This window comes from Tupaia chinensis, unplaced genomic scaffold (genome assembly GCF_000334495.1).
Source record: "Tupaia chinensis unplaced genomic scaffold, TupChi_1.0 Scaffold149501_1, whole genome shotgun sequence".
Lineage (NCBI taxonomy): Eukaryota > Metazoa > Chordata > Mammalia > Scandentia > Tupaiidae > Tupaia > Tupaia belangeri.
Genome location: NW_006209345.1, coordinates 794,186 through 805,901, shown reverse-complemented (window position 1 = coordinate 805,901; position 11,716 = coordinate 794,186). Strand labels below are relative to the sequence as shown.

The 11,716-nt window shown below is 51.4% G+C and overlaps 2 protein-coding genes across 2 annotated transcripts in view; both read right to left on the bottom strand.

Moving 5' to 3' along the window:
• The window catches only part of FGF19 (fibroblast growth factor 19), a 76,446-nt gene extending 66,900 nt beyond the window's left edge, over window positions 1-9,546 (bottom strand). The window contains exon 1 of the mRNA XM_006171353.2: window positions 9,498-9,546. Coding sequence (XP_006171415.2) covers window positions 9,498-9,546 — 49 coding nt within the window. The remainder of the gene's footprint in view (window positions 1-9,497) is intronic.
• Window positions 9,547-9,924: 378 nt separating this feature from the next.
• FGF4 (fibroblast growth factor 4) lies at window positions 9,925-11,629 on the bottom strand. Its single transcript, XM_006171352.1, has 3 exons — window positions 11,365-11,629; window positions 10,613-10,716; window positions 9,925-10,101 (listed from the first exon to the last, which is right to left on the bottom strand). Exons 1-3 carry the CDS (start codon window positions 11,627-11,629, stop codon window positions 9,925-9,927), a joined length of 546 nt encoding a protein of 181 aa, XP_006171414.1.
• Between the last annotated feature and the right edge of the window lie 87 nt (window positions 11,630-11,716).

Genomic DNA, 11,716 nt, shown 5'->3' with positions numbered 1-11,716 from the left:
TATTGTTTGTATGTGTGTGTGTGTGTGTGTGTGTGTGTGTGTGTGTTTTGGGAGGAGAGGAGAGTTAGAGCTCACAGATTACCCCCAAGGGAAGGAATGGGGTCTGAGGCCAATGAGGATCCCAGTCCAGGTTTAGGGCACTTCACAAGGACGGGACTGTAGGCACCCGGAGGGAGGCTGGCCAGGGTGTGACAATAGGTGCTGAAGGAGGGAGGCGTGCCTGTAACTCTGGCTGTGATTTCGGAAAGGAGCTCTTGAGGCATCTTGGTCTCCACCCAGGAGCTCCTGGGGGTGACCCACACGGTGGGCGGGGCCAGGAAGAAGCAGGGACTCCCAGCCCAGCAGACACGCACACATCCTGTCCTCATCTGCTGTGGCCTGAGTGTGTATGCCTGTCTCCCAGTTCACATACTGAAACCTAACCCCCAAGCTGATGGCGTTAGGGGCTGGGGCCTTTGGGAGGTGATTAAGTCATGAGGATGGACACTCATGTTGGGATTGGTACCTTTATAAATGTGGTCCCAGAGAGCTGCTTCATCCTTTTGTCACGTGAGGTCACAGGAGGAGTGTGAAGTCTGCAGCCTGGAAGTGGCCCTCACCACAGCTGACCATACCAGCACTGAGCACAACTTCCAGCCATCAGAACGGCGAGGGGTAAGTTTGTGCTGTTTAGAAACCGCTGTCGGGACAAGCAGTTAGCGTAATGGCTATGTTGCTGGACTCCCATGTAGTCGACCGCGGTTCGCGTCCTGGACCCGGTGGCTTAAAACTCACGCCGGGAGCATGTGCATGTGTGCCCAAGATCCCAAGAGGAGAACGGAGGAGAAGGGAATGCGGTGTGGCCATCCCCCCAGGGGGGTGATTTCTCACTTTCTGTCTCTGTCTGTCTGGCGAGCGCACGTGCCCTATAGCAAAAACGTATCCAAAAAGAGAGGAAAAAAATAAAAAAAAAGAAGAGGCCACTGTCTATGGGGGTTCATTACAGCTGCCTGAGCAGACATGATGCAGCAGGAAAACCCAGTTCACTTTTAAATTTTTATTTATTTTTTTTAGAGATTTTTGCTATAGGGTGCATGTGCTCTCTGGAAAGAGACAGAAAATGAGAAATCACCCCCCAGGGAGGATAGCCAGGCCACAGCCCTTTCTCCTCTTGAGATTTTGAACACACACATATGCACCCAGCATGAGTTTCAAGTTGCTGGGTCCAGGACTTGAGCTGTGGTTGATCATGTGGGAGTCCAGTGACATAACCAGTATGCCATTGCTGATCCCCACTTTTTAATTTTTTATAAGAATTAATTATTTAGTTAGTTTGTTTTTGTTTTGTTTTGTTTTAATTTCACCAGAGAGAGACATTGAAAGAGAAAGAGAGAAAGCAAGCTGGCAGGTTTGGGATTCGAACCACAGTCAGCCATGGTCTAGAGAGTCCAGCACCTCAACCACCATGCCACCTCCCTCCCACCATTTTTAAGTGCAAGAGTTAGAGGGAATAAACTCCCCCTAAAAAAACAAAGGCTGTGTGTGAGTGACTGCGTTGGAAGCCAGTTGGGGGCCGTTCTACCAAACTGGCGTTGTGACTAGAAGTCCGTCTTCTGTCACCCATGGTTGCTCATTCCCCAGCGGAAACCAGCTCTGGGCTCCTCTCAGCGGAGGCTGGCATGGGGATCCGATGTTCTGCGGAGAGCGTGTACGTTGTAATCACACAGCAATGTCGCCGCAGAGGGGCTCTCCGATGCACAGTAAGGCCCTTCGTGCCAGTGTATAAAGGGTGAGCCAGGCTGGGTCAGCCTCTGTCCCCTGGATTGCAGTCTGGGGAGGGAGAACAGGCAGGTCCCAGCATGGTACCTTCAGTTCCAGCTGCTGAGGGCTCCTCCTTCCTGCTCCTTGCCCTTCCTTAAATGGGGCCACCTTACCTGCGAGGGTCTTGGTTGGTCTGCTGGCTCCCTGCCCCCCAGGGTAAGTGCAGCCAGTCCATAGAATGGATCTGAGACTGAGGGTCCCCTGGGGGTGGGGGTGGGGTGGGCAATGCTGTCTAGAGAATGTGTCTCAGTCCTTAGGGCTCCTGTGTCAATTCAGTGTGCCACAGTACCCCTTGATTCCTCCAGCACCAGCCTAGAACCCTCCCTCATGGGCGGAGTGAGGGCTAGTGCTGGGTTCTCTTCCCTTCCCCAACCTAAGATGTGACCCTAGCTGGCCTCCTCCCCGCCTCTTTTTATTTTTTAAAGAATTATTTTATTTATTTGACTATATTTATTTTAATTTGACCAGAGAGGGGCAGAGCAAGAGAGAGAGGGAGAGAGTAAGAAAGCAAGTCGCCAGGTCTGGTACTCGAATCACAGTCAGCCGCGTGGGAGTTTAGTGACCTTAACCACCACGCCACCTGCCAGCCCCTCCCCTGCCTTTTTTTAGTTGTCAGAAGGTGCGTACATTCAAGAGACAGAGACAGAGAACCACCCCAATAGGTCACAGTCCTGCCAGGATTCCTTCTCCTCCAGCTTTCCATCCTATCAGGATTTGGGGCAGGTATGCCATGTCCAGTGGGGTTTCCAAGGCCCCAGTGCCAGGACTCGAACTATAGTCAATCACATGAGATCTGGTTGCCTTAACCACTAGGCCAGCCCAGGTGTTCAATCCTTTTTTAAAAAGAATCCTACAGACCATGGCTTATAAATCAAGACGATTATGAAGTATTAGCTTTGAAGAAATGTTCCAGGTCCTCAGCCCTTGGCCTGTCACAACTTAAACTAGACAAAAGCCAAACAGCACAGGCCGCGGGTGACGGGAAACTAGAATTCCTGGCATCTTCCTCAGGCGCTGTGTGCTGGTTCTGAGGGATCCAGCCTCTCTGAGATCCTGGACACACCCCAAGGAAAGGCCTTTTCTCTGCATGACAGTGACTCCTAGCACTGCTCCAGAGAATCGCCCCATTAGCAGGAAAATAGAAAAGGACTGGGTTGTTAAGAGGATAATTAAGTCTCTTAAGGGAATAACAATAATAAAAGGCAATATTTATTGTTTGTTGTAAAGAGCACTTAACATGCATCATTTTCTCAGTCTTCACACCAGGCCTGAGAGGTGGGAACCTAGAGCAGAGGCCAGAGGGGTCACCTGGTTCGCCAAGGTCAGCCAGCAGGAAACGGGGCTGGTTCTGCACTTGGTCACAAAGGAGGGACATAAGAAAAACAGAAGGGATAAGTCTGTTCCCTGGCAGCAGGCTGATGTTGAGAAATCCAAATAAGGCTTGTCTTCTCGTTTATAAATTCAGCCTTTTTTTTTTTCTCGGTCTTAGGGCACACGTGTGGGGAGAGAGAGCAAGTGAGAAATCACTCCCCCAACCCCCCGCAGGGATGATGGCTATGCCACAATCCCTCCTTCTCTTAGGATTTTGGACACACACACACACACACACACACATACGGGTCAAGCGTGATTTTCAAGCCACTGGATCCAGGACTCAAACAGCAGTCTGCCATGTGGGCATTCAGCACCTTAGCCACCACACCACCTGCTAGTCCTATGAATTCAGCTTTTCACTCCTAACCACCCAACCCTAACCGGCCTGCATCACCTCTAGCCAGAATCCCCTAATCTTGCCTAGTGGGCTTCCTAAGCTCCCCCGCTCCTTCCCTACTCAATTCCCAGGGCTTTGGGCTGGCCCCATGTCACTGCGAGGAGAGGCCCAGACCATACCATGACCTCTAGGGCCCCTCAAGCTGGCTTCTCTAAGCCAGCTTCCTCCCCACACCTCTTGCAACTCCTTGCAGTGCCTCAACGGTACCAGACCTGCTCCCACTGAGAGCTTAGGACTGCTGTCCCCTCTGCCTGGAATGCTTGCCCTCACCTGTCAGCTGAGCAGTGACGCCCACTCTGGCCTCCCCACCACTGCCCCCCTTTCCTGCGTCCTCCTTTTCTGTCTATGGATAGTCTCTTCCCAGAGGCTTTATGCTCCTCATTTACTATCATCTCCTGCATTGCGATCAGGGCTCCAGGAGGGCAGGGATCTTCATTTTCCTCACAATTGTGGCTGGCAGAGAGTAGGCATTCAACAAACAGGTGTTGAATGAATGAATTCCTTCTCAAGTGCCCTTTGGTCTCATCCTCGATAGACTGTCAGCCCCCTAGGAGAGAAGCTGGAAAGCCACGTGGAAGTTTAGTTCAGCTGATGGAATCCACGTACCTTGTTCCTTGTTGACCAGCACAGGGCCAGCAAGAGCTCCACTGAGGACTGATGGGGCCTGCAGAAGGAAAGTGTGATGACTGGACCTGCCCAGGTTTCAGGCCTGGCCCTCCCCACTATGAATCACCGTCCCTGTTAGTTTCCTGAGGCTGCAGAGGCCAAGTACCACAGACTAGGCCGCTTTAAACTACCGAAAGGTATTATTGTGTCTCAGCTCTGGGGTTCGGAAGCCCAAAGTCAAGGAGTCAGCTATTGGTTCCTTCTGAGCACTGAGGGGGCTCTTTTCCTGGGCTGCCGTGGTCGGCTGGCAGTCCTTGGCGACCCCTGGCTGGTGGAAGCATCACCCTGCTCCTTGCCTTCCTCCTCGCTGGCACCCTGCCTGTGTCGCTGTCTCTTTAATCTGGCCTTCTTTATATAAGGACACCAGTGATGATGAATTAGGGTCTCATTTTAACACAATTAGCTCTCTATAGAGCCTGACTCCAAATCAGGTCACATGCTGAAGTCAGGGGGTTAGGACTCCAACTTCTCTTTTGGGCAAAAGACAATTCAGACCATCACAACACCCAGGTGTTTCTTTGTCATGCTGAGCTCGTAGGCTTCATGAAGAAAAGAGTGAAGAGTGAGAGTAAAATAGGTGCCATTAAAGATCCCCCAACCTTGTTACCTTTCTGAGACTTTTGGTTAAGAAATTGGATATACTTTGTGGGACGAGGAGAGGCCCAGATTCTGGCATATTGGGTCAGTATTAGTTTTTTTTTTTTTTCTTTTTTTTGAGAGAATTTTTTTCTATAAGGCATATGCACTCACCAGAGAGGCAGAGACAGACAGAAAGTGGCCACACCACAATCCGTTCTCCTCCATTCTCCTCTCAGGATCTTGGGCACGCATGTACACACGACTGGCATGAGTTTTTTTGTTTTTTTTTTTTGAGAGATTTTCATTGTAGGGCGCGTGCGCTCGCCAGACAGACAGAGAGAGACATAGAGACAGAAAGCGAGAAATCACCCCCCGGGGGGATGGTCACGCCGCAATCCCTTCTCCTCCATTCTCCTCTCGGGATCTTGGGCACGCACGCACACGTGCCCGGCGTGAGTTTTAAGCCACCGGGTCCGGGACACGAACCGCGGTTGACTATGTGGGAGTCCAGCGACATAGCCATTACGCTAACTGCTGGTTCCCACGACTGGCATGAGTTTTAAGCTGCCAGTCCAGGACTCGAACCATAGTCGACTACATAGGAGTCCAGTAACATAACCATTACACCATCTGCTGGTCCCTGTATTAGTTTTTGTTGTTTGTTTGTTTTTTAATGTGATCCACCATGCAGTCTACTGGGTCCTCAGAAAAGTCATGATGTATTTTTTTTTGGAGAGGTTTTTCGCTATAGGGCACGTGCGCTCACCAGACAGACAGAGACATAGAGACAGAAAGCGAGAAATCACCCCCCGGGGGGATGGTCACGCCGCAATCCCTTCTCCTCCATTCTCCTCTCGGGATCTTGGGCACGCACGCACATGCACCTGGCGTGAGTTTTAAGCCACCGGGTCCGGGACACGAACCGCGGTTGACTATGTGGGAGTCCAGCGACATAGCCATTATGCTAACTGCTGGTTCCCCATGATGTATTTTTCTATGCAAAAATGTATCATGACTTTTTCGAGACCCACTTTATCTCATCCTAGAAAAGACTGGTTGTAAATGTATAGTGTTACACATGAAAACCAGGGTAGCCCCAGCTCAGTGATTAAGCCCTGTGCATAGGGTACCAGATCGATAGTACATGGCCAACCATGGTTCAAATCCCAGCCCTGGCAGCTTGGAAAATATGGCAGGGATGTGTGAATGAATGCCCGAAATCTTCACCGGAGGAAGGACTGCAATGTGATCAGCCCCATCAGGGTGCTCTCTCTCTGGCAAGCACATTTTCTCACCAGTGTCTTTACTGCAATGAATACATGCTGGTATTTTCTATTTTATATGTTCCCATTCCATTTACATTTTATAGAAAGCTGGTTGAGATTCATTATATTAATTTCAAGACCCATTGGTGACATCTACTCAGAGTTTGAAAAAATACTCTCTGAAGTTACTAAGTTCAAACCAGGTGATTCAGACATGGAGAGGGACAATCTTCTGTTGGAATAGAGGGTTCTGTCAACAAACTGATGTTGGATTCTGTGCACAGATAACCCCAGAGCAGAGCAAATGGCACGCCATAGTGGGAACTATGCCGAATGGCACCAGAGGCTGTGGATCCAAAGTTGCCATCTGGTCTTGGGCATCATGGCCATACCTCAGTGAAAAATCCCCTCAGAGCCCCATGTCATTGCCACCAACGGGACCCCAAAGCTTCAAAGCTTCAGAACTCAGAAGCTGTCAGTTATTATCTTCCTAGACTTTTTTTTTTTTTTGCTACAGGGTGTATGCACTCATCAGGTTGGGGATATACCCCCCAACCCCTGCTCCAGGGGAAGGTGGTCACACTGCAATCCCTTCTCCTCCATCCTTCTCTTGGGATTTTGGGCATGCACACACACATGCATGCACACAACACACACACATACACCCAGCATGCTTTTCAAGCTGTGACATCCAGGAATCAAACTGCACAGTTAGCCACTTGGGGTCCAGCCGCCCTAACCACCATGCCACCTGGCTGGCTCCCTCCCTAAACTTTATATTGTCTTTTTTTTTTTTTTTTTGAGAGGTTTTTTGCTATTAGGGGCCATAGGTCACGCCCTTCTCCTCCATTCTCCTCTCGGGATCTTGGGCACGCACGCACGCACACGCACCCGGCGTGAGTTTTAAGCCACCGGGTCCAGAACGCAAACCGCAGTCGACTACGTGGGAGTCCAGCGACATAGCCATTACGCTAACTGCTGGTTCCCAACTTTCTGTTGTCTTGAGATGGGCATGGACAAGAGAGGTTCAGCTACAAATGTCCTGCAGTCTTTGTAAGCGAAGACTGCCACGCCTCTCAGCCTCACTCCACGTTCTTTGCTAGGGCAAAGGAGAAGACGGAGACGACCAAGAGCTCTGTGACAGGCGGCCCAGCTCACTGTGGCGGCCTTCTGCGACATAAATGCTCATTTCAGAAATTCCAGCACCGGAAAAACACTCTCCAGTTGGTCTTCGGAGGACCAGCTCTGGGGCTTCGTCTCCACCCTGGAGAAGTGCAAATTGCTTTGGAGAGTGCCAGGCTAGACCCAGCGCTGCGGTCAGTCACGGGGTGCGGTTGGCGTGAATTAGTCCCACTGGGAGAATGAGAATAAACTGCAAGATTCAGAGTCATGGCAAACCTTGGCGACACTCACACCCCTCAGGCTCCTGTTTTCAAGGCTACATTTGTGTGGACACAGCTGGCTAAAATTCATCTCCCTTGCCCTCACCCCCAACCCTCCAGCAATGTGAGGCTCGGGTCTCAAATAGACCCCTGGAAAGAAGGCAGGGAGCGAGAACCAGAATTTGTCATTTTGAGGCATATTTTAATCGTCTTTCATCCCTTTCCTGATTATTTACATCAAGTCCAGTGGGGTAACTTTTATAAATGATAAATGTTTATCATTTCATTCGCCATCTCAATGTGCATAGCACATACATCACAATATGGACTGGCACCTGTATAAAACTACAGACAGGTTCTGAAACAGTGGTAAATACAGAAACCTCAAATCCCCATCACAGCAATATGAAAATGTTACAATATTTCCAGGGTACACGTATACCCCCATGTGCACCTCACATGACTTGCTCAAGTATATGAGTGTATATATATAATATATATACACACACTTAATTCTGCACCTAAGACATCTTACCTCCTGACAGTTTGCTTGGGCTCTAAGATAAGACATCTCATAATAATTGAATGCACTTAGATGATCATGGCTTGTTACTACGTGAATTCATTCAATACAAAAAAGCCCACAAGTTATCCCCCCTCCCATCCCCTTCTCCCCAAAACAGCATGGAGACCTCTGAGCATCATCTTTTCCTCAACACTCCTGGAGTCTAGGGCGTGGTTTAAAATGTTTTAAAATGTATTACATCGTATAATTGAAGATGTGTGGTCCTGTCTAGTGGCTTCACAAGTGGCTTCTTTCTTTAAGGCCTTGGTTTAAGAATAGTATTTTAAGTAAATGATTTGCATTCGAACAAAGAGTGTTCAAAAGGAATGTGAAAGACAAAAACTCCAATCAGATTTTCCAGTCTTGCTGTCTGTAGACTCCCATAAAGTTAATTCGGGAGACAGTTCAGAAACATCCTAGGAGAGTATTAAAGTCTTGACGAAACATTCCGAGCATTTCTGGTAGCAAGCTAAGGTCATTTTGTATAAACTCTAAAAAGTCATTCATTAAAATTAAATGTTTGCCATCACCTCGGAACTTTTTTTAAACATCGCCGACCCTGCCTCTTCCATCTTTGCTTCAACGACAGGGGTTACATTTGTAAAATATATAAAGAAAAATATAAGGTTACTTGGTGACCATATAGTGCACTCAACAGCTGTCTGCAAATATTTTCACCATGATCACCCTTACTAAAAGTAAATCACGGGGTAAAGATAGCTCAAACGTGACAAGGTTTGAATGGGACGCACCGACGCTATCTGCAACCCTTTTTGGCTACATATGGAATAGCAAACTCCGGCTCCCGGTCTGAGTTTTCTGCAGATTTGGCCAGTGGCTTAAGAGCTTGTGAGGTAGATGTTCAATGCGCTTAAGCAGGGAATGCATCCGAAAGCAGCATGGTCCTCCACACAGACACTGCAGCAAGCGTTTTGCACAATGACGGAACATTTCACCTAAAAATAATAGCTAGTTCTAGCACAAAGCTCCCCCAGCACTGAGAAGCCTGCTTTTGTTTCTTAAAAGTATTTTTGATTTCATTATCAGACGTATCTGCTATCATAAATGATATGCCATCACTAGGGACTGGTTGCAAATACACCATCCTGTCCATTTCCAGCCTTCCAGCAGGACACCAGTTCCTCTGTTGAATTTACAAAATAGCTTTGTCTTTTCCCCAAGGGCGGCGACAGCACCATGGGCTGTGGCTGATCCAAAAAAGGAAAACAGGAGTTTATAAAGTTGTCTAAGGGTCTCTCCCATTTGGTAGATCGAGGAAGATAGACTACAGGAAAGTTCAAAGGTCAGTCTTGGCAGGTCTAAAAACGGAGTGGCAGCAGAGGACTTCGACAGTGCACTTTCTGTACCCGAAGTAAACCGATATGTCCCGATTAATAGCAACAGGGCACAAAGGGTGTGCGATGCTGGAGGATACTAGCAGAGAAGCCAAGACTCAGTGGACCCCTTACGGTTGCCCAAGCCCCAGGTCTTTCTGCACACCAGGATGCTCAACGCCATAATGCGGGGAGATGGTGCAAAGCAGGGTTGATATCTGATCTGCTGTCACCATTTTGAAAAACACAGAATAGCAGCACACTCGTGACAACTTTGTGACAAGTTAAATAAGCTTAATGGTAAGAGTCTCCACTGTTGCACCAGAAGTCATTTGTCCGTCTTTTTTTTTTTTTTTTTTTTTTTGCAGAAAATTACAAAACACACCCAACAGTACCACAGTCCCATAAATAATTTGGTAGCAATATATACACCTTTAAATAATTAATTTAAATATCTTACACCTACTCTTGCATTGAACTCTCCATCTGAAGAAAGTGCACCAAGGTGACAACTGATGCTCCCTCCCAGGGGCTCTCAAGGCTGAGGCCGGGTGCTGAAGGGTCACAGCCTGGGGAGGAAGTGGGTGACCTTCATGGTGGGGGACACTCGGTTCCCCTTCTTGGTCTTCCCGTTCTTACTCAAGGCGATGAACATGCTGGGGAACTGGTAGGACTCGTAGGCGTTGTAGTTGTTGGGGAGCAGTATCTCCTTGAACTTGCACTCGTCCGTGAAGAAAGGCTGGGAGGGAAGGAGGACAGTGTTAGGGTGGGGCCACCTCTTGAGTAAGGGTCCCTGGGGGCCAAGGGCTCCTTCCTGTCCCAGCCTCTGCTCTGCCCCAAAGTCTGTGCTGGGTAGTTGGGGTAGCAAGACCCCCACAGGGTGAGAAGTGGGCCTGGCCAGCCCACAGCAGCTGAAACTCCACCACCTGCCAGGCCCCAGCAGTAGAGAATTTCACCTCTACTGCATCCAGCCTAGAGATGAGGCCTGCCTGCTGGGGTACACTGGCAAGACTCCCAAGGGCACCTTTCACAGGCCTGGGAGATGTTCCCCTAGAGATGGCAGGAGCCCCTTGTTCCTGCTTGGGGCTGCTCCCTTTGTCAGGGCTGTCCCCTGGCCACCGCGCCTGCCTCTGAGCACTTCCCTGGGCATGGAGGTGGTACTGCCAGCCCTGTACCCCAGTAGCCCTCCTCCCTCAACGACCCAGGATCCTGCTGGCACTGGGTGCCTGGCTGGACCCCTGGGTACTCACCGAGCCATAGAGCTTGCCCTTGTTGCTCATGGCCACGAAGAACCGGCTGGCCACGCCGAAGATGCTCACGACACCCCGCTCCACCGGCGAGAGCTCCAGCAGGCCTGGGGGCGGGGCGCAGGTCACTTTGGGGCAGGTGACCTTTGGCCCACACTGCTCCAAGGCCTGTGCGCCTCCTGGGGCCCCATTTCTGGGGCAGAAGCAAGGTAAAGGGCCCTGTTCCCCGGCACACGCCCTTACCGCTGCCGCCCACCTCCCCCGGCCCAGGGCTCCCAGAGCTTAATATGTCCTGGCTGGGACTAGGCCTTCTGGTGTTACGGGTCCGCAGCGGCCGCGCCCAGTCCTGACCGCTGGCGCGAGGTGCCCCTGGAAACCCCTGAACCGGGCCCAGGCCTGAGCGCGTGTCCCGAGCCCCCGCGGGCGCCAGAGGCTGTGCGGCGAGCCCTGTGCCCACGGGCTAAAGCGCTGGAATTCGGCACCCGAAGCCCGGGCTTCCGAAGCGCCCGGTGCCCGGCCTTCCGAAGGCGGGGAGGCGGGGCTCGGCCGCGGGGTGCGCAAAGCGGGTTCCTGCGGCGACTGCTAAACCAAGTGTTTGCGTCCCGGCGTCAGAGGGACCGGAACCCGAGTCCGCCCCAGTTCCCAGGGCCTGCGAGCAGGTGCCCGCTCGGATCCTCCGTGTGTGGTTGAGTGAGTTGGAAGGGGCGGCCGCTGCCCCTGGCCCCAACCCTTCCCACGCGGCCAGCCCCACTCACTGTCGCTTGTGTCCGCGTGCACGCCGCCGATGCGGCCGTCGGGGAGCACCTGGAGGTGGAAGCCGATGCCCACGTTGCAGTAGAGGCGCCGCAGCCGCTTGATGCCCAGCAGGTAGTCGCCGGCGCCGCTCTGGACGGCCGCCTCCTTGGGCTGCGATGCCACCGGCAGGCGTGCCAGAGAGCGCGCCACCAAGCTCTCCCAGCGACGCTCCAGCTCAGCCTCCCGAGTCCAGCGCGCCGCCGCAGCGGTCCCGGGCCCCACCATCCCGGCCCGAGGGCCGTGCGTCCGTCAGGCTGTCCGTGCGCGGGGAGAGCTGGGGGTGCCGAGCTGCGCCTGTGGCGGCCTGCGGGA

Excerpts from the sequence above, each read along its gene's own strand:
- FGF4 (XM_006171352.1), bottom strand. The coding sequence starts at position 11,629 with ATGGTGGGGCCCGGGACCGCTGCGGCGGCGCGCTGGACTCGGGAGGCT. Across the intron at positions 10,717-11,364 it reads GCACGCGGACACAAGCGACA|GCCTGCTGGAGCTCTCGCCG; the intron begins GTGAGTGGGGCT and ends CCCCGCCCCCAG. Across the intron at positions 10,102-10,612 it reads AGGGCAAGCTCTATGGCTCG|CCTTTCTTCACGGACGAGTG; the intron begins GTGAGTACCCAG and ends CTTCCCTCCCAG.